This window comes from Stenella coeruleoalba, assembly GCF_951394435.1.
Source record: "Stenella coeruleoalba genome assembly, chromosome: 13".
Lineage (NCBI taxonomy): Eukaryota > Metazoa > Chordata > Mammalia > Artiodactyla > Delphinidae > Stenella > Stenella coeruleoalba.
In genome coordinates this window covers 26,424,848-26,450,896 of record NC_137159.1, presented here as the reverse complement: position 1 = coordinate 26,450,896, position 26,049 = coordinate 26,424,848, and the positions used below count along the sequence as shown (strand labels likewise).

General features: G+C 40.3%; 1 protein-coding gene across 5 annotated transcripts in view; it reads left to right on the top strand.

The window, feature by feature from the left end:
- DGUOK (deoxyguanosine kinase) overlaps positions 1-24,455 on the top strand; it is a 36,420-nt gene extending 11,965 nt beyond the window's left edge. The window contains exons 2-7 of one of the 5 annotated variants that reach the window (XM_079940221.1): positions 100-212; positions 13,003-13,190; positions 16,700-16,847; positions 22,465-22,580; positions 23,180-23,279; positions 23,725-24,455. In XM_079940221.1, the coding sequence (XP_079796347.1) occupies positions 100-212; positions 13,003-13,190; positions 16,700-16,847; positions 22,465-22,580; positions 23,180-23,279; positions 23,725-23,751 (692 nt within the window). In that variant the 3' untranslated portion in view covers positions 23,752-24,455. Of the gene's footprint in view, positions 1-99; positions 213-12,262; positions 12,386-13,002; positions 13,191-16,699; positions 16,848-22,464; positions 22,581-22,934; positions 23,078-23,179; positions 23,678-23,724 lie in introns of those variants that run through there. The other 4 variants (XM_079940223.1, XM_079940224.1, XM_079940220.1 and 1 more) reach the window with 4 other exon arrangements.
- The last annotated feature ends 1,594 nt before the right edge of the window (positions 24,456-26,049 follow it).

The window sequence follows — 26,049 nt, the reverse complement described above, 5'->3', positions numbered from 1 at the left end:
TGTTCCCTTGAGTTGGGCATTTGTGACAGAGTTTAATAGCAGCCTTCTCCTGCAACCCTGATTTGAGATGCATCCCAATACATGCTGTTTGCATTGCAGCTGTGGGAAAATCCACCTTTGTGAAGTTACTCACGAAAACTCACCCAGAGTGGCACGTAGCTACAGAACCTGTAGCAACATGGCAGAATGTCCAGGCTGCTGGCACCCAAAACGTAAGTTTTCAGTTGTGGTGGGTAGTTGGCAGGCATAGGTGAATAAACTAATTGTAATAATCTAATTTGCTCTGAGTAGGTGAAGTAGTCCAGTTGGAATCTCCTTTTTAAAATATCAGCACCTTCATTGCCTAAAGCGACCATGTACACCAGAGAGGATATGACTTGTTTGAATATGTTTAGTTTTGATTTTCTTGGTTTTTACATGTCTATATAAGTGACTGTCTCTGTTCTTTGTGGTTTCCCAAAGCATGTCCAGCCATCCTGGCTTTGAAGATTAATTTTGTCATTCCTACCTTTAAGTATATTACTGAAACTGACCATAAGGATTAGTAGTTAATTATAATGATTTTAACTTAATTGATGAAGTCTTAGAAATTGAAAGGGACCTTAGAGAGCATCTTGTCACATTTTGAGTCAATGCAGAAATAATAGCTAACGTTTATATAAAGTGCATACTATGTACAATGCTATCCCAAGCACTGTACATTCCATGTATGCCTCGTGGCTTAAGCCCTAGTGTCAGGTATGTTGCTTTGGGAGAGCACCAAACCACCAGCCACATCAGTGTGAGTAGGGAAGAACCAATCTGAACGTGAACACTAGAGGTAGCTGAGGGAGTAGCAGCACCATGCCTCAGTCTCCACAGACTCCTGCAGTCCTGGGAACATTCACTGAGTGCATCATTCTTGTTTTTACAACCTATTGTTAGAAAGTTCTTGTATGAGCCACTTTGCATACCTGTGACTCTGACTCATTGGTTCAAATTCTGCCTGTGAAGTCTTGTAACTTTTCCATATGGCAACCTTCGTACATTTCTAAGGCAATGATTTGCCTGCTTTTTCTCCCCCTGAAGTCTTCTCTCTTTGAAACCAAATACCGTTTTCCTTCAGACTATTTCTCATGCTGAAGTAACTTTGTCTAGGAGATGTGCTCCAGTTTGTTAGTTTTCCACCTAGATTTTAGTAAGAGTGGTACTCAGAGCTGAACAGGACATTCTGGATGTAGTCTAAATGGTATAGAATATCATAGAACTTGTTCTGGGTGCCATTTATGTGTTATTCCAACTTAGGATTGTGTTACCTTTTTTGGCAGACAAATAAAATACTTATTGAGGATATTTGTTTTTTAAACTGTCTCCATATGTCTATATGTATATGTGTGCATGCGTGTGTGTATTTGTGAATTAACTTTTCCATTTAGAAAATAAATTATCTTTTTCTGAGTATGCCACAGGTCACCTGTTTTGGGGATTTAAAAAATATATCCACAAATGGTTTGATACTCTTTCCTTCAAGAAGTGGACCTTAATTCTCCCCTTGAGTGTGACCTGGACTTAGTGACTTGCTTCTAATGAATACAGTGTAGCAATTTAACAGTGTGTGACTTTTTATGGTAGGTCATAAAAGACATCGTATCTTCCATTTTGTTCTGTTTTGATCATTTGGCTCTGGTGTTGCCAGCTGCCATATAATGCAGCATACCTGTCTGTGAAGAGGCCCATGCAGCAAGGAGCTGAGTCCTCCTGCCAGCAGCCTTGTGAGTGAGTCTTGCAAGCAGATCCTTCAGTCCCCAGTCAGGTCATCAGATGACTGTAGCCTCAGCCAATGTCGTGACTGAAATCTCATGGAAAACCTTGAGGCAGAACCACCCAGCTAAGCTGTGTCCCAAATTCCTTTCCAACAGAAATGGATTTAATGAATGTTTTTTGTTTAAACCACTAAATTTTGTCAAAACTTAGATAACTATTACTCCCATAATCCCATTATCCAGTGGTAAAACAGTTAACATTTTTGTCCTTTTAGATTTCTATCTACAAAGGAGAAAATGTATATATTTATATACACTTATATAAATGTATAGAACATATATACATTTCCTCTTTTAAAACAAAAATTGTGATTGTCACTTGCATGTCACTTGATATCCAAGGTCTTCTTCCTTTTACCTTTACAAGGTAATGTCACTTTAATGGTTGCTGTATACTGCATAATATGGTGTACTATCATTTAGTTATTCAGTCTTTTATTTTGAATACTTAGTTTTCTAATTTCTCCCTATTATAAACAGTGTCACAATGATGAATATTTTTGTCGCTATATCTTTTTTCTTTTTAATAGCTAATTTTGAGGGTAATCTAGAACTGGAATTTGATGTCGAAAAACAACATGTTTTGTTGAGACTTGTTATATTTTATAAAATTTTCCTTCAGAAAAGTTGTACTATTTTTCTCATATTTTCAGCAACACTGGGTGTTATTTTTTTTTCATCCTTTCTGATTTGAGAGGCAAGAAAATGAATGGTGTGTTATTTTATTTTACATTTCTTTGATTACCAGTGAATTGAACTTTTTAATGTTTATTGGCCATTTATTAGTATTCTTTAGTGAAATGCCTATTCAAACCTCTTGCTTTTTTTTTTTTTTCTCTATTGAGATCTGCAGGTTTTTGTAATGGCTTCATAAAAACTCGTATGTTAAATATCATAGACATCAATTACAGGAAAAAATCTATAAAAAATACAAACACGGGCTTCCCTGGTGGCGCAGTGGTTGAGAGTCTGCCTGGCGATGCAGGGGACGTGGGTTCTTGCCCCAGTCTGGAAGGATCCCACGTGCTGTGGAGCAGTTGGGCCCGTGAGCCATGGCTGCTGAGCCTGCGCATCCGGAGCCTGTGCTCTGCAACGGGAGAGGCCACAACAGTGAGAGGCCCGCGTACCGAAAAAAAAAAAAAACACATGGGGGCTAAACAATACACTACTTAATAACCAAGAGATCACTGAAGAAATCAAAGAGGAAATTAAAAAATACGTAGAAACAGAAAACAACGAAAACACAACGACCCAAAACCTATGGGATGCAGCAAAAGCAGTTCTAAGAGGGAAGTTTATAGCAATACAATCCTATCCTAAGAAACAAGAAACATCTCAAATAAACAACCTAACCTTACACCTAAAGCAATTAGAGAAAGAAGAACAAAAAAACCCCAAAGTTAGCAGAAGGAAAGGAATCATAAAGATCAGATGAGAAATAAATGAAAAAGAAATAAAGGAAACGATAGCAAAGATCAATCAAACTAAAAGCTGGTTCTTTGAGAAGATAAACAAAATTGATAAACCATTAGCCAGACTCATCAAGAAAAAAAGGGAGAAGACTCAAATCAATAGAATTAGAAATGAAAAAGGAAAAGTAACAACTGACACTGCAGAAATACAAAAGGATCATGAGAGATAACTACAAGCAACTCTATGCCAATAAAATGGACAACCTGGAAGAAATGGACAAATTCTTAGAAATGCACAACCTGCTGAGACTGAACCAGGAAGAAATAGAAAATATGAACAGACCAATCACAAGCACTGAAATTAAAACTGATTAAAAATCTTCCAACAAACAAAAACCCAGGACCAGATGGCTTCACAGGCGAATTATATCAAACATTTAGAGAAGAGCTAACACCTATCCTTCTCAAACTCTTCCAAAATATAGCAGAGGGAGGAACACTCCCAAACTCATTCTACAAGGCCACCATCACCCTGATACCAAAACCAGACAAGGATGTCACAAAGAAAGAAAACTACAGGCCAATATCACTGATGAACATAGATGCAAAAATCCTCAACAAAATACTAGCAAACAGAATCCAACAGCACATTAAAAAGATCATACACCGTGATCAAGTGGGGTTTATCCCGGGAATGCAAGGATTCTTCAATATATGCAAATCAATCTACGTGATATGCCATATTAACAAATTGAAGGAGAAAAACCATATGATCATCTCAATAGATGCAGAGAAAGCTTTTGACAAAATTCAACACCCATTCATGATAAAAACCCTGCAGAAAGTAGGCATAGAGGGAACTTTCCTCAACATAATAAAGGCCATATATGACAAACCCACAGCCAACCTCATCCTCAGTGGTGAAAAACTGAAACCATTTCCACTAAGATCAGGAACAAGACAAGGTTGCCCACTCTCACCACTCTTATTCAACATAGTTTTGGAAGTATTAGCCACAGCAATCAGGGAAGAAAAAGAAATAAAAGGAATCCAAATGGGAAAAGAAGAAGTAAAGCTGTCATTGTTTGCAGGAGACATGATACTATACATAGAGAATCCTAAAGATGCTACCAGAAAACTACTAGAGCTAATCAATGAATTTGGTAAAGTAGCAGGATACAAAATTAATGCACAGAAATCTCTTGCGTTCCTATACACCAATGATGAAAAATCTGAAAGTGAAAGAAAGCACTTCCACTTACCATTGCAACAAAAAGAATAAAATATCTAGGAATAAACTTACCTAAGGAGACAAAAGACCTATATGCAGAAAATTATAAGAAACTGATGAAAGAAATTAAAGATGATACAAATAGATGGAGAGATATACCGTGTTCTTGGATTGGAAGAATCAACATTGTGAAAATGACTCTACTACCCAAAGCAATCTACAGATTCAATGGAATCCCTATCAAACTACCAATGGCATTTTTCACAGAACTAGAACAAAAAATTTCACAATTTGTATGGAAACACAAAAGACCCCGAATAGCCAAAGCAATCTTGAGAAATAAAAGCGGGCCTGGAGGAATCAGGCTCCCTGACTTCAGACTATACTACAGAGCTACAGTAATCAAGACAGTATGGTACTGGCACAAAAACAAATATAGATCAATGGAACAGGATAGAAAGCCCAGAGATTAACCCATGCACATATGGTCACCTTATTTTTGATAAAGGAGGCAAGAATATACACTGGAGAAAAGACAGCCTCTTCAGTAAGTGGTGCTGGGAAAATTGGACAGGTACATGTAAATGTATGAAATTAGAACACTCCCTAACACTATACATAAAAATAAACTCCAAATGTATTAAAGACCTAAATGTAAGGCCAGAAACTATCAAACTCTTAGAGGAAAACATAGGCAGAACACTATGACATAAATCACAGCAAGATCCTTTTTGACCCACCTCCTAGAGAAATAGAAATAAAAACAAAAATAAACAAATGGGACCTAATGAAACTTAAAAGCTTTTGCACAGCAAAGGAAACCATAAACAAGACCAAAAGACAACCCTCAGAATGGGAGAAAATATTTGCAAATAAAGCAACTGACAAAGGATTAATCTCCAAAATTTACAAGCAGCTCGTGCAGCTCAATATCAAAATAAAAAACAACCCAGTCCAAAAATGGGCAGAAGACCTAAATAGACATTTCTCCAAAGAAGATATACAGATTGCCAACAAACACATGAAAGAATGCTCAACATCATTAATCATTAGAGAAAGGCAAATCAAGACTACAATGAGATATCATCTCACCTGGTCAGAATGGGTATCATCAAAAAATCTACAAACAATAAATGCTGGAGAGGGTGTAGAGAAAGGGGAACCCTCTTGCACTGTTGGTGGGAATGTAAATTGATACAGCCACTATGGAGAACAGTCTGGAGGTTCCTTAAAAAACTAAAAATAGAACTACCATAGGACCCAGCAATCCCGCTACTGGGCATATACCCTGAGAAAACCATAATTCAAAAAGAGTCATGTACCACAATGTTCATTGCAGCTTTATTTACAATAGCCAGGACATGGAAGCAACCTAAGTGTCCATCAACAGATGAATGCATAAAGAAGATGTGGCACATATATACATATACAGTTTTTACTCAGCCATAAAAAGAAATGAAATTGAGTTATTTGTAGTGAGGTGGATGGACCTAGAGTCTGTCATACAGAGTGAAGTAAGTCAGAAACAGAAAAACAAATACCGTATGCTAACACATATATATGGAATCTAAAAAAAAAAAAAGATCATGAAGAACCTAGGAGCAAGACGGAAATAAAGACGCAGACCTACTAGAGAATGGACTTGAGGATATGGGGAGGGGGAAGAGTAAGCTGTGACAAAGTGAGAGAGTGTCATGGACATATATACACTACCCAATGTAAAATAGCTAGCTAGTGGGAAGCAGCCGCATAACACAGGGAGATCAGCTCTGTGCTTTGTGACCACCTAGAGGGGTGGGATAGGGAGAGTGGGAGGGAGGGAGGGAGACTCAAGAGGGAAGAGTTATGGGGATATATGTATATGTATAACTTTGTTATAAAGCAGAAACTAACACACCATTGTAAAGCAATTATCCTCCAATAAAGATGTTAAAAAATATATCTTAACTCTGTCATATATTGTCGATACTCTCACCAGTTTGTCATCTTTTCTTTCCTTTTCTGTATGATGTATTTTGCAATATAATGCTTTTAAGTTTTTATGTGGTCAAGTCTATTGTTTTCTTCTTAGTTACTGCCTTTGACGTGAAAGTTTAAAAAGACCTCTTACAAGCCAAGATTATAAAAACAGGCACTTGGTTTTTTTTCTCTTGCTTTTAAGGTTTTATTCTTTGTGTGACTTTAAAATCTACAGGAGTCTGATTTTCCCCAAGTTTTTATCTGAATCCCCAGTAATAGTCTTGTTTAGTTTATTCCTGAGTGATTATATATTTTGTTGTTATTGTGACTGGGATCTGTTTTCCCTTCATCTGTTTCAAACTGGTTATTGCTATTTGAAAGAAAAGCAGTTGATTGTTGTATGTCTTGTGTGACTTAATTCTCACATTAATTTTTTTTTTGCTTTATTTGCTTGATATTTTAGAAAATAATAGTTTTCTCTAAATTCTAATCAGTTGTAAGAGTTTTCCAATATCCAAACCTCATTTCTGTTTTCTTTTGTTGGATAGAAGTTCCAGAACAATATTGAATAATAGCAGTGATGGTAGTCACTTTTATGTTTTCTGTGTTTAGCGAAAGTACCTCTAATGTATCATTGTTAAGATCTGTGCTTGTCATTCATTTCAATAGACCATGTGGAGGAGGTACTTCTATTACTAGGATATTAACTGTTTTTATCAGTAACAGATGTTGAGTTTTCATCAAAAGCCTTTTTTAGCACCTAGTGAGTTAACCGTGGGATTTTTCTTTCTTCCTTTTAGTTTTAGTCATAGATTGGGTAATGATGTCATCCTCACATTCCTAGAATAAACCCTTTTGGTCATGGTGTACTGTTGCATTAATTTGCTAATATGTTTGGAATTTTGTGTGTATTAAATTTAATTGGTATTATATTTATGTGTACAGTTTTTGACAGGTTTTACCATCAGGGTTATGAAAGTGAACTGGAAGCTTTGTATTATTTTTAGCATAGAAATTATCTATTCCTTGAAGGTATGACAGAAATCAGTTTTAAAATTACATGGATTCAGTGCTGTTTGGGGGGAATAGTTATTAGACAACTGTTTCTTCCTCAGTTATTATTCAGGGTTTTTAATCAGTTTTGATAATTTTGTTTTCTAGAAAATTGCCCTTTTATTGAGATTTTCAAATTTAATAATGTAAAATTATTACATGTATTCTTTTATACTTTAAATTCTTCTGTATCAAGAGTTTTTGTATCTTTTGTCTGATGTTGCTTATCTGTGTGAATATTTTGGGAGGAATAGGTTTGATAGATGATTGTCTATTTATTTGTCCTTTTTTAAAAGACCCAATTAATGGATTTTAATTTTTAATTCTATTGGGGCTTGCATTCTAATTCATTAATTTTTGCTTTTAAATTTATTTATTTCTCAGAATTTCTTTGCATTTTTAAAGCTCTTTAGTGTGAATGATTAATTTGTGTATTTTTCCCTTTTTTCTGCCTTAATAATAAAAGCATTTGCAACAGGAAATTTTTTTCATGGGATAAGCTTTGGCCCTGTCTTCTAGATTTTGACATATGAGAATTTAACTGAAATTTCTGAAGAGTTTGTAATTTTAATTTATTTTTTGCCTAAGATTTATTTTTAGTGTTTTGCATATTCTGAGTAGATTTTGTATGTTTATTATTTTGTTAATTCTGAGTTTATTTTGTTATGATCAATGTGGCTTATCCAGTTTCTCACTGAGGAAACTTACTGAGATTTTCTTCATTGACTATCTATGATCAATTTTGATAAGTGTGCCATGGACTTTTAAGAAGAATATGTATTATCTGTAAGGTATATGTAGTTTGATGTGACATATTTTATAAATTCCAAGATGTCATTGATTATAAGACATTATCAATTTAGTGACACTTCTAAGGAATAATTAAAATGTCTATTACGTTTAGTAAGCATTATAAGATGTATCCCAGTTTCAGATATGTGGGAAAAAATAATGATTAAGAGTCTTATCCTCCAAATTCTTATTCTGAGAGTCTACTGTTTTTATTAAATTCTGAGAGAAGTGTACTAAAGTGTTGTTCTTTTATTGTGTTTTGTCTGTTTCTCCTTGTAGTTTTAATTGACTTTATATTTTTGTATTTCAGTGCTTTATTATTCCATGTAAAAAGGTTCATGACTTTTTTGTGGCGTCTTTATTGCTTTACTAGTCTTGTAGAATTTAATGCTTTTTAAAAAAATTAATTAAATTAATTTATTTGGCATGTGGGCTCTTATTGGTGGCATGCGGTATCTAGTTCCATGACCAGGGATCGAACCCGGGCCCCCTGCATTGGGAACGTGGCGTCTTAACCACTGGACCACCAGGGAAGTCCCAGTGCTTTTTTTTTCTTAATACAGCTTTGCCACATCTGCATTCGTTTTATTTGCATCTACCTGGTGGATTTTGCTGCCCCTCTACTTTCAGCTAATGTATGTCATCTTGTTTTAGGCGTTTCACTTATGAACAGGATTTTTAGCTTTTACCCAATCTTAGGGTTTGCCTTTCCTGGGAATTTTTCTCTTTTATCATGATTATGTTTAATTTATTCCTGCCACCTTATTTTGTGCTTTCATCTCCTTTTTTTCCTTTTTGCTGTATTTGAATATTTCTTTCATTTATCTCCCCTTCATTCGTATGGAAATTTTACTATTTTTACTCTACTAGTGGAAACGTTTAAATTAAAAATATACATGTTTAAGACTCACAGATATAGAAAACAAACTTGTGGTTACCAAAGGAGAGAGGGAAGGGGGAGGAACAAATTAGGGATGTAGGATTAACAGGTATAAACTACCATGTATAAAATAGATGAGGCAACAAGGGTATACTGTACAGCACAGAGAATTATAGCCATTATCTTGTAATAAACTATAATGGAGTATAAATTGCAAAAATACAGAATCATTATGCTGTACACCTGAAACTAATATAACATTGTAAAACAACTATACTTCAATAAAATATATATATATATATAAATGTTTAAACCTATTTATCAATGTTAATGGGGTCTCTATGAAAGAAAAAAATAAATTTTACTACTTTTTTGTATTACTTTCTTCTCCAGACTCCATCCCCCAGGTATAGAAATCTATAGCTTTATAGATCCAGAATGTTTTTACGTAGTGACATTTCTCTCTCTCTCTCTGTCTTTTTTTTTTTTTTTTCTGGCCATGCCACAAGGCTTGTGGGATCTTAGTTTCCTGACCAGGGGTTGAACCTGGATACCAGCAGTGAAAGTACCAAGTCCTACCAAGTCCACTGGACCACCAGGAAATTCCCTGAAATTTCTCTTTTAACTATAGAAATTGGCAGTAAACTTCTTCACCACATTCATAATAATTACTTTATACTTAACTGTTCTACTGGTCATTCACTGACCACTGTCTTCTTATTACTTCTTCCCATTTCTTAATTCTTTATTTTGATTCATTTTCCAATTGGTTGAAATATATTTTAGAGCATTTTTTTTTCAGAATGTGGTTGGTATAATTTCTGAGTGATTTCTTGTCTTAAAATGTCTTTAGTTTCTGTTGTAGGGAAGTGTTATATGGCTCTGATCTTTTTTTTTTATAAGTAATTAATGTTTTCCCCCTCCTTAAGTTTTTGTTTTGTTTTGCTTTCATGAATTGTTGACATCTTGCTAGGTTAGGTCTGGGGGTGTGTGTGTGTGAAAGCTGTGTATGTAAATCTATATTAAATCCTTTCTGGTACTTAGTGAGTTTCTCTGGTGGAAAGTCTCACATCTTCAGAGATTTTCTTCAATTTTTTTCTTTGATTTTGGCTTCTTTTTCATCTGATCAGTTCCCCCTGACTATAGCTCCTAGTTGTAGCATGGTTTTAAACTTCCTTTCTGTTCTAAAATACCTAGAGATATGTCATGTTTCTACTAGACAGTGATTCTCAGTGATGGTGAAATTTGATGAGAAGGAGACCTTATGAGTAGTGGTCTTCCTCTGCTGATCTCTTTTTTTATTGGGCGTGGCATTTCACCATTCTATATTGGAATTTTATCTCATGAGAAGGAAAATCGTTTGCTTTGGTTAGGTAGCTTTGTCTGAGATATGGGTACTGTGAAGTTGCACATCATTTTAGCCTTTGTTTGAAAAGTTGTTTGATACAAAATTGTATTCACTGCTGTCAGGTAGGACACAAGTGACATTACATCTTGATGTATCTTTCCAGAGAAAAGAAAGAAAAAACAAAAAATACCCTACCACTATATAACAATGTATATTGGATCTCCTAAACTGTATTTCTTTTTATTTCTTTCATAATTTTCTGCTTTTTTTCTCTTAGTTTAGGGGAAATTTCTTGAGTTGATATTCTGTATGATATTCACTAGTTAGGTTTACTGCAGTTTACCGTCTGCTGGTTACTATCTTCATTGGGAGTTTTGTTTTGGCAATTGCGTTTTTCTCCTCTAAGAATGTTCTTTTCATATTGCTCCGTTTTGTTTGTTTTCTGACCACGCCACGCTGCATGTGGGATCTTAGTTCCCCGACCAGGGATCAAACCCATGCCCCCTGCAGTGGAAGTGCAGAGTCTTAACCACTGGACTGCCAGGAAAGTCAGTTGTTCCTCTTTTATGATAGCCTGTTCTCATCAACGTGGCAGTCTCAAGTCCCATTGAGATTTTTTTGTTTTCTCCTGTTTGTGGCAATAGCTCTGTCTCCTGAGAGGCTGCTTGTCCTGAACACACGGATGGGTCCACTCCTTTTGAATTGCTGGATATTTTTATATCCAGTGATTGTCCCTCTATTGTGTATATGTTTGAAGGGATATTTGCATACGTTCTGTAGCTGAAATAGGTTCTTTAGAAATTGTGTAGGCCTCTGTACAGTTTTTTATTCTGGAACAGGCTCCCTTTGGTAACCCAAAGCCTGCTGGTAGAATCCCCGCCCAGTCAACCTAGTGCATCTGCCATCGCAGTGCCCTACTCCACTCAGCAGGCTTCCCTGCAGTCTCAGAGCTATGCTGTAACCATGGGCTGCCTCCAGTCTCTAGTGACACCACCGGAGACTCAAGTAGATTCAAATTTGTCCTCCTGCTTCAACCTCCAGCTCTCGGCCAGGGGCCATTTGTGAGGCTGGTTTGTGTTTGTGGGTTGCAGAATTGAAAGCAGGGAAGTTGTTTTGTGATCCACTCTGCTCTACACACATACTCTGCTGAAGGCTTCCAAAGCATAGGACCCCTCTTTGGAATCCAGGGGTGATATTTAGCCAAACTGGACCACTTGTGGTTGTCTAACCTTTCCCCCCACCCCGTGTATTTTTGTCTCTACCTGAAATACTTTCTTCTTAATCCCCATTTCCATCTGTGGAGATTCTATGTATCATTTACTTCCCAGCTTAATGCCACTTTTTTCCAGAAACTTTCTCAGATTCCCTCCACCATACCGTGATCACCCCTTTGTTGTATGTTCTGCTTTATAGTCTAGCTCTCCATATCTTTGTCACCCCCTTTCCATATGCATTATGAGCTACTTGAGTTTGGGAACCATGTCTTGCTTGCCTTTATATGGAGAAATATTAGAATGAAGAAGTTAGAGGAAGCCAGGTTTGAGTCCCCATTCAACACTTACCATGAAACTTTGGACAAGTAAGTTCCTTAACCTTTCTGAGTGGATGTTCTCCTCAAGAAAATGGGCATAACAGTAGTACCTACCTCATGATGCTGTTTTGAAGATTAAATGAGATAACATAGCACAGTGAACATTGAGATAAATCTTAGTTTTGTTTCTGTACCCCTTACAGCACCTAGCTCACGTAGCATCTTATCCACACAGGCCTTCAGTTCATGGTGACTGAATGAACGCAGATCAGAGTGCTTTTCGCAAAACTCACTTTTGGGTTGAGTCAGTGGCAGAGCCCAGGAAAGAATCCGGGGTTCCTGAGTATCTTAGACACGTTCCCACCTGCACCTGCTGAGTAAGTGGGTCTTCACATGCCTTTCATAAAGTGTCTAGAATCGAGGAGGAGGGATTTGTTTGTTTTTGTTTGTTCATTTGTTTGTTTAACAAACTGTAGCCTTGCTATAAGGGAGAGAGAACTCGGTTTGGTTGGTTGGATTTTCAAATAATCAGTTACTTTCTTGCCTGGGTTGAAGTTTTAGAAAGAAATAGCCACAAATGGAAGCTCAAAAGAGAAGCAACATAGTGTTACGGTGGAAACATCTGATTCCAAGTAGAGTTTCAGATGGTTGTTGATTGTTAAGTCCTCCTCCAACATGCTCCACAAACCCACCAATCAGCGAATGTGCTAATTCTATGGGTGGTTCTTCCTCTGCTGTTCTTTGGTATGCTGAAGGTGGCATGTCATCTCCCTCTGTCAGATTCTTGTCTAGTAAGGTAGGAAAATCTCTTCCTTGATTATGTAGCTTTGACTAAGCTGAGGGATGTGATTATATCTTTTTAGTGGAAGGAAACTTTTGTAATTGCATCTCTCATTGATTATTACACTTGTGGGCGGATGGGTAGAAGGGCGGTAAACACTGTGAAGTAAATATGCCTTCTAGGAAATTCTCCTCTTTCATAATTTACCTCTAGGCCTGCACTGCCCCCAGTCTTGGGAACTTGCTGGATATGATGTACCAGGAGCCAGCACGATGGTGCTACACATTCCAGACATTTTCTTTTATGAGCCGCCTGAAAGTACAGTTGGAGCCCTTCCCTGAGAAACTCTTAGAGGCCAAGCAGGCAGTACAGATCTTTGAGAGGTCTGTATACAGCGACAGGTAAGACCCTGAGCCCTCCAGCAGTCACAAGCTCTGTGCTTAGCGCTGCATGTTTTCTCCTCTTGCTCAGACTCTGCACTGCTCTTGTCATTGAAAATGATACTTGAAAAAATTGTCTTTTTAAAGACAACACTATACAGATTTGTTCAGACTTATAATTTCACAGTTACCATATATGTCAAGAAAGGAGACTGTGTTTTTCATAATCTGAATGCATTTAATTTCTCACATTGGCACTGATTATGTTTCCTTATTCTTTTCTAGCATAGAAGCAGGCGGGTAGCTACCTAGTATAACCATTACATGCTAAAAGGCACAGAATAGACACTTAAGTAGCAGCATATGTTCTAGGAAACCAAATGAATCAGTGGTTGGTTATCACCTGGGAGAAAAAAGCAGTCGGAATTAAAATGTGTTCCTAAAATGATAGGAGAAATAAATTTATCCTTTTTTTAAATTCTTCAAGAAAGGATTTCTGAGTAGAAATAGCAGACTTGTAAAATTGGCTTCTATCTTGGATTTAACCTTTTTTGACCCTTTGTTGTGTGGCAGGGCTTATTGTTGGCCAGAATCTGTAAGAGACATCCAATCTCTTACAGGTCAGACGAAGAGCATCATCCTGACCACCTGAGGGAGTGAGATGAGGAGTCACTTTTAATGAAAGCTCGCAGATAGCTTGGGAATTCAGCCCGTCTGTTCTAGAGGAGCTAGTCCATCTATGCTCTGGAATTCCTGGTTCTGCCACAAAACCAGTCTGTGACTTGTGTATAAGCCATTTGAAGATGAAGTGAGGGTGCCTTAATCTGGACATCACTGAGGGTTTTTTATCTGAAGGTTATGAATGACCTCTGTCAGTGTGAAATGGTGTCATGATGGTCTATCTTAAGCCCCTTGAGTTATCAAAATGGAAAATGTTGCATTTTTATTGTCCACTCACTTCTGAAAACACTAGATTGGTTACCCATTTAATTCCAAATTAGAAAAACTAGCTCTGCTCCTGAGTGCTCCCATAAAGCCTCCTGGAGGGAAAAAAATAAGAATACATTTGTAAATGTATTGTGATTTTTTTTTTTTAGACATTACTTAAAAATCATTCAAGATACATAAAACAAACCCTATAGACTAGGCATTCCTTCTCTGTGGACCCCAAGAGAGAGCCTACTCTTTATAAAAGCGAAACATATGAATTATAAATGGTTGGGCTATAGATTTTAGTTCTTTTTCAACTGTTGGATATCCTACTACCTATTTTCCTTTCCCCTCTCCCAAGCCATGCCTCTTGAATTAGGAAGATGCATTACATATTACTACCTGCTTGGAAACATTCACCATCTTTTTTTTTTTTGGCCTCGCTGTGCAGCATGTGGGATCTTAATTCCCTGACCAGGGATCGAACCCGTGTCCCCTGCAGTGGAAGCTCTGAGTCTTAACCACTGGACCGCCAGGGAAGTCCCTACCATCAGTCTTTTGATTTCCAGCCCTTTAGTGAGATAGACATGTGAGAGACCCCTTAGAAATAGAATACTTTGTTTAGAAGGTACAAAACCTTGGGACTTCCACTCCTTTAAACATTTATCCATTTATTCATTTGCTCAGCACAGATTTGTTGAATGCCGCCTATGTTTAGGCACTGGACAGCAGCAGTAAGCAGAGCAGACCCAGTCCTTGCCTTCACGGTGACCTTAGTCTAACAGGGAACTTTGAGACTGCACGTGTGCTTATGTGTGTTATATGTGTTCCAAAGGAGGAACATGGCTTGTTTGGGAGAGTGGATGACAGGGAGGGAGAAATCTAAATCTTTTCTGTTTGAGTTGAAAGAAAATAATAGCATGTGGTTTTAGAGCAGGGACCTTTATGCCTAGGTCCTTAAGCCGGTTCTTCCCTGCAGCCCCTGCATTCGGGCTGCAGGGTTCCCTCCCCTCAGCAGTCAGCACCACGGCCTTCTATGCCCTCTTGCCCCTTCACCACCAGCTCTGGAGAAATAAAGAAGTGCTCATCTTCAAAAAAGGCGAGGGCCCTTTTATAGGACTTATTAACAGATATTTACTTTCTCTTTATAAGATCTTAATTTCCATGTTACCTGTGAAGAAGCTGAAAACATTTTTCAGATACTGAATTAGAAATTCGCCTCTTTTCTTTGTTGCCTTCAGCTAGGCTTTAGCTAAGCCATTCCAGACTGGAAGAGTTGACTTCTGGAGCTCCCAAATTAGTGCCTTCATAGCCTAATGATGAAGTAGTTACAGTGACAGCTAAGGTGTCTTGAGTACTATGTGCCAGTCACTCTTGTAAGCACCTTGTAAGTATTACATACAGTCCTCACAACTCTGTGAGTTACGTTCAACTGTTACCTTTGTACAGAGGAAGAAGCAGGCTGAGAGTTTGATGTCTTGCCCCTGGTGACACAGCTAGTGAATTTTGAAGCCAGGCCAGACTCAGGAGTGTGACTCTGCAAGCCATTCTCTTATTGCAACACTCGCAGCCTTGTGGTGTATACTTCCCTGAGCCATTCATAGATAAGGATTCTGAATTTCATTTTCCCAGAAGTAGCCAGTTGCTGAGCGTTGCCTTAGAAACTGGAGTTCATTGTTCAGGATGTAAATTGTGTTTTGTATCAAGATGCCTGAGGTTTGAAAGCAGAACTGACCCTCCTGACATGATGGTTTCTAGTTAACTCTTATTTCCTATTCACCAGATCCTCCTTTAGTTATGGAAGTAAGCAAGGGGCAAAACTAGTTTGGTTTTTAGATTTAGCTTTCTTGTATCTGGATTAGAAGCTCAGAAGCGGAGGAAGCAAGAGCTTATATGTGCTTGCTTTGGAGGAGAGTCTGCTTTCTTGGTAATACTGCAGTTAGTAGGAAGTGCATTTACTGCTCCATAGGTGACACCGTTTAAATACAGTTCCTGCTCTACTTCTTAAGTAGGCAAAAAGTTGGCTCAGTAGCCTGGAGACTCAGAAGGCTTGAGTCCTTAAATTAAAAGTGGTGGGTGCTTTATACTAGATTGGCTTTTTGTTTGGGGGTTTACTTGCAGTAATAATAAGGAAATCTTAAAAGTTTGAGCTTACATGCAAGTTTGAGTTTACATGCACCATTTGCTATATGTTTTGACTGGTTTCCAGCAGGGAAAATTGTTAGCGACCAATGATATTCTCTTTCAGTGTTCCTTTTCTTCCAGTGGATTAATCCATCCAGAGAGCTGTGATTTTGGCCTCTGAAGTCTAAATTCTATTCTCATCTTAGTGTTGAGCAAGGAGGGAGAGACATAGGTGAAGAATTCAGATTTCTTAAAGATGGGTGAGGAACTAGAAAGGTTAAGTGTCAACTATACTTCAGTTAAAAAAGAAAAAGAAAAAAAAGATTGATGAGGAGCTAGAAAGGTTAAGTGGTTTGGACAGACATGGAACAAGTTGGTTATTGATTTTTTTTTTTTTTGCTTCTCTCTTTCTTTGGCCTTTCATTCCCTTTCCCATTCTCCTCCCCTCTCCCCATCCTACTTACATTTCCAATCAGGTATATCTTTGCAAAGACTCTTTTTGAAAATGGTTCCCTCAGTGACATCGAATGGCATATCTATCAGGACTGGCATTATTTTCTCCTGCAGGAGTTTGCCAGCCGGCTCAGATTACATGGCTTCATCTACCTCCAGGCTACTCCCCAGGTAACACAGAATTTAAAGCCTTAGACTTCAGGGCCATATGAAACTTAAGAGGTGATGTTCTCTGGGCCCCTGATTTTCCAGTTGCAGAAGGTCAATTGTGGGTATTACCTGGAGCACGGAGAGCAATGGATGAGTAGCCTCCCATCCTAGCGTGAGCACCCACAGGCTTTCTGAAGCAGAGTGCTAAAGCCAATGCCTGTGCGTAGAAAGTGTCCTTCTTGCTGTAGCAACCACACAGAGAAAATTGGGCTTTATGTTTATCACCAGGGTCTGCAGGTTCGACCCTCTGATCAGCTAACCTGTAGCCAGTTGCCTCAGCTTTTCCTTCCCTCTAACTGGGTCATCAGAGTCTGTGATGGTCTTGGTGGTTTCCTGAATAGCATGTCAGGAGGAGGAAAAGTGTTTCCTCACCTCATCCTGATACCATCCTAATTTATAGTCTCCTTTTGAACCTTAAGGGTGCCACTGGTAAGGCAAGATGGACTGTGGAAGTTGCATCCCATGACCCTCTGACTTGGACCGTGGAGCCAGCCCAGCACACAGTAGGGTGATGTTATGGCAGCAGCACTGGAGTCTCTGGAGACAGCAGTGGTCCTTAGCTCTGCCAACGGGCAGTGACCGTGCGCAGGCCCTGGAAACCTTTCCCCAGAGGAGTCCTTGTCTGTCAAATCCAGTGTCTCAGGCTAGTGATTTCTAAGGGCTCTTCTGGAGTGGGAGTCAAGGCAGGGGTTATTTTTTGAGGGATGTGTTGTTCTCACCTTTTTAGACAAATATCTGACATACAGTCAAATGCCAGATATACCACATTATCTTAGGAGGGAAAGCTCCCTTCAGGCTAGAGGCCGTGCTCTTAGAGACAGGACTGAGTCTTGTGGAAGGGGGAAGGCTGAGAGCAGATTGACTGATCAGAAAATGGGTGGGAGAGCCCCAGTTGCACAGGCTCACAGGAGCCAGAGACGAGAGGACCGGATGGAAGGGCCTGACCAGTTTGAATGCCTTGGGTGTGACAGGGACCAGGTATTGGGGCTCTTTGTGTCAGGAGCTTCTGAAGATTGTGAGGCAGAAGCTAGATCATAGGAGGAAATAAAGAGATTACACGGAAGTAAATAGAGTCTCAGGTTTAAAGTGAAACTTAGCTAGAGATGCAGTGAAGCCAGAGGGCTGAGAACCTTCTGTGAAAATAATGAAGCTGAAAGTAGCTGCCTTGCGTATTTATGACTTCTTGCACAGTAGTCTTCATTGCCTGGGAGCAGGAATAGAAGAGGCCAATTATGAGGGTGACTGTACTGTAGGGGCAGGGATTGGTGTCAGTGATTAGTGGAAAAGGAGACCCCTGCCAAAAGGATGGTTTGAAGTAGCTGAGTGTAGGGTTCAGGGTGAGAGGAAAATCCTGGCCCCCAGGAGGGCTCATGGATGAGTAAGAGCATTGTGGACTTGAACTGAGTGAAGATTGTGGTTGGATTTTGAAGAGGTGACAGGTTTCCAGTAGGAGTTCATGGGATGGATAGTTGAAAGCAGAAGTAGATTGAGGGGCTAAGCATTAAGAGAAGAATTGAAAGTACTGACCTAGCCTTTTCCTGGTTCCTAACCTAACCTAACCTAACCTGCTGGGACACTGGGACCCAGCAAGGGAAGGAAGAACGTCTTCCTCACTTCTTTGTGTACTTGGAATGACTTTGTGAGAAGAGACAATGATGATGACAGTGGTGGTGGTGACTGTTATTTTTATGGTGTGGCTGATACATCTTTTTGGAGAGACGAATTGGGGTATTTCAGCTGGGGTAGAATAAGGGTTGAAGGATTACTGCAACTTGATGGTAGAAGAAAATTGCTTATTCATTTTGATATTGAATGGGGATTTTGGTGCTATTTTGATGGCATTAGAGCCAGGAACCAGGAATGTCGATATCCTTCCCCTGAAGTCACCACTGACCTCTTCTGTGAGACCCAAAGGGAACTATATCTAAGAGAGAGCAGAACAGAAGTGAAAACATCTCTGTGTAGAAAGCTGTGCAAGTGCTCAATCCCCTGGCAGATGCTACGTTTAGAGCTCGAGGGATGGGCTCAAGTAGGGCCTTTTGCTCCTTCCCACCTACTCTCCCCTAAATTGTAAAAAGCAAGCGAGCCAACAGTAAAAAATCAGAAGAGAAATGGCTGGGCCTCAGTGCCCCATGGAATCGGGAAGAGAGAGTGCAGCTGGCCAGTGTGCCTCCAAGAGCCAGGCCGTGTTTGCAGTCTGGACACAGCGTGCTGCAAAGGCCTGGGAACAAGTGGCACCTGGATGCTGGGCTTGAGAAGCACAGCGGCCAGACCCACTAGCAGTCACTGTCCAGTTGCTGTCTCTGACTTCAAGCAGTCCGAACAGCAGCTCTTCCGGCGGTGAGGATGCAGCGGGCAGGGGAATGAAGGGGCAGCTGCCATTTCCAGCTGCACTGTCTTTCCTATTCATATTCAGTATGTCCTCCCCATGAGGACTGAGGTAAAGAGGGACCAGACTAAAGCACTGTCTGCACAGGTTTTTTTTTTTTTAAAGAACTTGTTGTAACCATATCAGTAAAGCAACACTTATGCCAAATGCTCAAAATAGAAGTTTACCTAGGCTTCTGGAGGGAAGAAAAGTTTGCTCTATTAAGCAAATTAACAGTGCAAAGGGAAATGATAGCCCAGTTTAGCAGGCGAGACTTTAGCATCAATGTTTGCCTGCCAGCAATGAATGAATAATTATAGCTTTTATAAAAAGAATTGCTCTGCCCTGTGTATAATTGAAACCATAAAGCCACATTCTAAAAAATACGCATTTTCATTAATTCTGATAATATTTTTCTCTCAGGAAAACTAGGTAGCTTTGCTATATTTAGAAATCCTGAAGCTACCTTGCTGGCAGGAATGTGAATTGGTCAGCCTCTAAGGAGGCAGCTTGGCAGCCTGTACCAGCAGTGCACATACTTTTGACCTATTAATCATGCTCCTTGGAATTTACTCCATAAATATGCTCCCACATGGGCAAAATGGTTCATGTGCAAGGCAACATTGTTTACAATAGCAAGTTATTGTAAACAGCCCAGTAGTCATCAGTAGGGACCGGTTGAATAGATTATGCTCCATCCATGCACTGATCAATTCTGAAGTCATGAAAAAGAACTAGAAAGTACTATGCTGACATGTGACAATTCTCAAGACATATTGTTAAGTAAAGAAAAATAAGAACTAAGTGCGTGGTAGGAGACCTTTTATATGTATGGGTTTTTTTTTTAAAGGTGGGGTTAAGAATGTGAAATGCGTGAATCTCTCTGAAAGTATACAACAAGTCACTAACACCTGTCATCAGTGGGGTGGAGACTGGGTATCAGGAAGTCAGTGGTGTAAAGCTGTGTGATGGGCAGGCAGGGGAACAAGGGGAGACGTCTGGAAGCAGTCAGTGATGAGGATGCCAGTAGGGGCAGGATGACCGAAGGAGAAAGAGGAGGTTCAGAGCCAAGGAAAGCAGAAATGGAAAAGAGTCAAGTAGGAGCAAAAGGCCGATAGAGATAGTCTAGGTCAGAAATGAAAATGTTCAGTGAGTATGTGCAACAAATATTTATTGACCACCTGCTCTACCAGGCCCTGCGCTCAGCCCTGAACCAGACGGACTCTGGCCTGCCTCCTGGGTCTCCCCCAGTCACTGTGCCCTTAGAGCACCCTGTGCAGACCTCCCTCTGTCACCTGATACAGCTGAAATACCACTGGGGGTCTGTGTTTGTCCAGGGCCTAGCGTAGCACCTGGCTCGAAGAGTGGTGCTGAGTAAGCTGGTACCAGAGATAAAGGCAGAGCCCTGCCTCTTCCGGGAAGCGCCTCTGACTGCCTAAGCCCAACTGCTGCCTCCCTTATCTGACCGCCACACTTAAGATCCAAACCTCCCAGTTCAGCACTTGATTTGCTATTTTGTGTATGTCGTTTTACTTGTTATCTAACTAGATTATAGAATCCCTAGGACAATTACTTGTTATCTAACTAGATTATAGAATCCCTAGGACAAGGACTTCAACTAAATTTAGAGCAGTTCTTAATTCAGGGGAAAGAGATGAAAAGGGGTAAGTGCTAAAAGTATTAACATGTTAGATCTGTGTTAATCAGTTTGAAAAGTTGGACATAAGATCATAAATGAAATGTGTTTATATGATTTTCTTTCCTTAGAGGAAAGATGGGACAAGAGGGAAACAGCAAAGACTCTGCATCTTTAGGGCTATTGTACCCTACGTTTGGGGATAAAGTTTACATTTGGGAATAAAGTTTAAATGTTTGAAAGAGAGAAGTCCTAAATCAGTGAGTTAATCTACTTGTTCTTCCCAGGACAGATGACATTGAATAATAAAGCATTTGCCAGGGAGAGAGAGGAAGGAAGGCAATTCAGGCAAAGCAAACATTCAGAGCAAAAGTTTTGAGATGTGAAAGAGCTTGATCTGTACCGCAGTCAGGAGGCCAAATCTGGCTGAAGCCATGGGTCCAGGGGAGGAAGGAGCTAAGGAAGTTGAAAGTGGAGAGTTAGGAGGGGTGGCCAGACTCTGGAAATGGCCTTGTATGACCAGTAAAGGAGAAGCTGACATTCCCTGAGCCATTGTGCTTCAAACTTTCTGATCAGAGTGAAATTATGCACACTCTGGAAGGAGTGGAGGATGGAGAGTTCGTCTCAAGCCTCACTTTTTTTACTTCTTTACTTTTGACCTATGCAGAATTTGCATTGTGCCCCGGAGTGAGTGTTTGATATGATATGAAAGAGATGTTTCAAATTACTTACCCTTTGGTAAATATGATGTTCCTCATACTTCCTTGAATCCGGGCTGAAGACGATAAGGACCCTGTGAGGTATTTTAAGCAAGGAGAGTGATACCGTTACAGTCAACCCTCCATATCTACAGACACAGACCCCACTGATGTGGAGAGCCCACTGTCATTTCATACACATAAGGGACTTGAGCAGCCTTGGATATTTGTATCCTCAGGGGGTCCTGGAACCAACCCCCCCTTACCACAGATACCGAGGGACAACTGTATATTGCGATACTCTGGAAGGGTGGACTGAGCAGGAAAACTGGGAGGAAAGACAGCATTTGCCAGGAACTTGATGGGCTCCCTCTGTAAATCTTCACAGCAACCCGTGGGATTGATGAAGGGGGAGGAAATGGAAGCCCACAAAGCTTGCCCCGCTGCTGCCTGGTGAAGACGGGAATTTAACCCTGGACTTTGAGACTTTAGGGCCTGTGCTCTTTCCACATGCTTCACCGCTTCCGGGAGGCAGGGAGCCAGAAGGCGCTTGCTCGTAGTCCAGGTGAGAGATGATGAGGCCTGACCAGGGCAGAGGTGAGAGAGGCAAGGTGAGAGCCAGCTGAAGAGAGATTAAAGAGAATTCGGTGACTTCCTGGATGTGCCTGGGAGGAGGAAAAAAAGGTTAATTCCAGGTTCCCAGGGTAGATGATGTTTGTTATTAACCTGTGATTGAATAAAAAAACAAGGCAGCAGAAGCAAAGTCTTAGTGCTAGTGCCCAGGATAGACATGGCAAGTGGGTCTGAGAGCACCCCAGCTTCTGTAACAGCTGAAATAACCAAAGAGCTCAGCAGATCCTGGGGATTGTCTTTCAGGTTTGTCTGAAGAGGCTACACCTGAGGGCCAGGGAAGAGGAGAAAGGAATTGAGTTGGCGTATCTTGAGCAGCTGCATGCTCAGCATGAAGCCTGGCTTGTCCGCAAAACAACCCCGTAAGTGGAGAAGAGAGCAGCAGTGGACAGAGGCCTGCCTTCCTGCAGCCAGTCATTAAAGTACAGGAAGTTCAACATGCAGCCCCTTAAGCAGGTTCAGAATGTGCTGGAAGTGGTTGGAATTGTCAAGCATTATCCAAATCAGAAATTTAATATTGGATATAATCTATATATTCCAGTAAACTTTTGATTAGATCCTGTTTCTCCAGCTCTTTTGTTTTTTGACATTCCCTGACTGACCGTGGTGATTGATTATGATGACATAGTTGGCTCAGGGTAAAGGGCTGAAAAACTGTAGAGAAATTGTCAATGTACTAAGTTGACATTCCTAGTTTCAGCCTTTCCTCCCTTCAGGCTTGGTGTGGTGTCCATTTAAAATGTTTGAGGCTCCGACCTTCAGTATCAGTCTCAAGACTAAAGAGGAATTTCAGCCTCATCTTCCCAGCCAACTTTATGGAATTCTTTTTCTAAACTACTGTTTACATGAAATTTCCTTAAGAAGGTATGTGACCTTAGATCTGTTCTGAATTATTAAGACTGGTGAGTATGTGAAACCTGCCATCTTTTTTCTGTTCCCTAAATGTTCATGCTTCTTATAGGCTCTGCTCTGAGGCTCTGCTGAACATTCCAGTGCTGGTATTGGATGTCAATGATGATTTTTCTGAAGAAGTAACCAAACAAGAAGCGCTCATGAAGAGGGTGGGGAAGACCTTAACTCCTGCTTTCTAGTAGATTTCCTTTTTTGCGCTTTTATTGCTTCAGACTTCAGTATGGGCCCTGTGCATTGTGCCTCACATTGCATTTCACACTCCAAAGCCTGTGGGGCCTTGTAGAAGTTAGTAACATAATCCCTGTTCTCTAATATTTTGGGCCAATAACTGTTAAATACTTGACTTGTAATATGTGCTTTCCAGCTGACTCCCTCCTCTAAGGTATTCTAGAACTAGGGAAATGAGACTTCTGGATTCTATCCAGCTCTGCCACTTGATACTGTAGGACCCTGGGCAGGTCACATTTCCTTTCCATACCTATTTTCCCTTCCTCACAAAAACTCATGGGCTTGGCTACATATGCATTATGGATGGACTATTGTGTAGTCTCCTGAAAATGTGAAATTAACTTTTGGTTTTTCTCTTTCCCACAGGTAAACACCTTTGTAAAGAATCTATAACCAGTACCAGGATGTTCTAGCTGTGATCTGGGCTGTCTGACTTTTTGAAGCCAGAAGAATACCAAGTCACCCACCTTCCCATCCCCACTCCAATCTCCTTTTACACCTAGAGTGCTCTGACACTCAAGGGTTAGGTTTCTATTACCCTTGGACCCTGCCTTTGTCTTCCTTTATATCTCAAGGACTTCTTAAATAAAGTCTACATTTTTGTGGATTTTGCTATCCAGTTGTTCATTTATTTCAGCGTGTGTCTACTGGTGCCTGCTCTGAGCTCCCCTCTAGACTGGCCATTTTCACGTGAGAAAAGTCTTTGCTTTTCTTCTTCTTGAATCCTTCACCAGCCAGACTTCCCTGTGTGTTCACTGGCTCCTTCTGACATGCCAGGGCGGGAACTGCTTCTAGGACCCCTAACCAAGCTCTGCCTTAGTCATGAAGAAGGGAAGTAAAGTGACTCAGGAGTGGGTGGATGCTCAAGTGTGAATCCCCAGAGCCAGGAAATGGAGCCCAAACTCCAGGAAGCTCCTCTGTCTCTTCCCATCCAGCACTCTTGGTTTGGGGGATGGGGTGGGGATTTAGACCTTTGTCTTAGAGCTGAAGAACCTGGATGAAAGAAAGGGAGGGAAGGAGGGAGAGAACAAATCATGAGCCTAAAAGTTCAGCATCTGATATTTAGGGTTCGGTCATCCTGGCACTCTGGCCTGCTCCAAACACCTGACCCAGTGAGTTTCAGTTGACCTTAATGGAGTGAATCTGTCTATGCTGGAAAGAAAGAAAATAATTTTTTGTGCTGCACTTCAAGCTTCAAGGACAGTTTATTGTTAAGAGAGAAAAATACATGGCTCTAGAGAATGGAAGTGCTTCATTGAAAGAAGACTGCAGATCCACGATTCACCGGGATCGGAATTCCTGCTCTGAGCCCTTGACAGTTGCACAGGCCCGCAGGAAAATGAATGAGCTTGGGACCCAGAGTGTCCCAGGAGACAGAAACCTGGGTTTCCCTTCATGCTTGGGAAAACGAGTGTGAGACTGGTTTCTAACAACTGTGGGATGTTTTGAAATCGCACGGCATTTCTTTATCCTACTTTAAAAAAAATTTTTTTTTAATTTATTTTTGGCTGCCTTGGGTCTTCATTGCTGTGCGCGGGGGCTACTCTTTGTTGTGGTGCGCGGACTTCTCCTTGTGGTGGCTTCTCTTGTTGCGGAGCACAGGCTGTAGGTGCGCGGGCTTCAGTAGTTGTGGCTCGCGGGCTCTCTAGAGCATGGACTCAGTAGTTACGGCGCACGGGCTCTAGAGAGCAGGCTAAGTAGTTGTGGCGCACGGGCTTAGTTGCTCCGCAGCATGTGGGATCTTTCCGGACCAGGGCTCGAACCCGTGTCCCCTGCATTGGCAGGTGGATTCTTAGCCACTGCACCACCAGGGAAGCCCCTATCCTGCTTAAGAAAATGTTAACAGCTTTACTGAGATGTAATTCACATACCATACAATTCACCCATTTAAAGTGTACAATTCAGTAGTTTTTAGTATAGTCATAGGGTCGTGCAACCATCGCCACAATCAGTTCTAGAATGTTTTCATCACCCTCAGAAGAAATGCCACACCAGCTGCTGTCACTCCCCCACAATCCCCACCCACATGCGCCCCGCCCTGGGCAATCACCAGTCTACTTTCTATCTCTACTGATTGGCCTATTCTGGACATTTCATATAAATGGAATCACATACTATGTGGCCTTTTGTGACTGGCTTCTTTCATTTTAAGGTTTTCAGCCTTCATCCAAGTTGTAACACGTATCAGTACTTCATTCCTTTTTATGACTAAATATTTCGTTTTGTGACTATACCACATTTTGTTTATCTATTCATCCATTGAGGCACATGTAGATTCCATTTTTTGACTATTAAGAATAACACTGCTATGAAAATTCATATACAGGTTTTTGTGTGGACGTATGTTTTCATTGCTCTTGGGTATATACCGAGGAACGGAATTATTGGGTCAAATGATAACTCCATGTTAACTGTTTGAGGAACTGCTAAACTTCCAGAATTCCATGTTACATTCCCTCCAGCAATGTATGAGTGTTCCACTTTCTCCACATCCTTGCCACCTATCATTTTGATTATAACCATCCTAATAGGAGGAGTGAAGGCGTATCTCATTGTGGCTTTGATTTACATTCCCTTAATGGCTAACTATGTTGAGCAAAACTTTTCATGTGCTTATTGGTCATTTGTATATCTTCTTTGGAAAAAAATGTCTACTCAAATCCTTTGTCCATTTTTTCCAATTCTGTTATT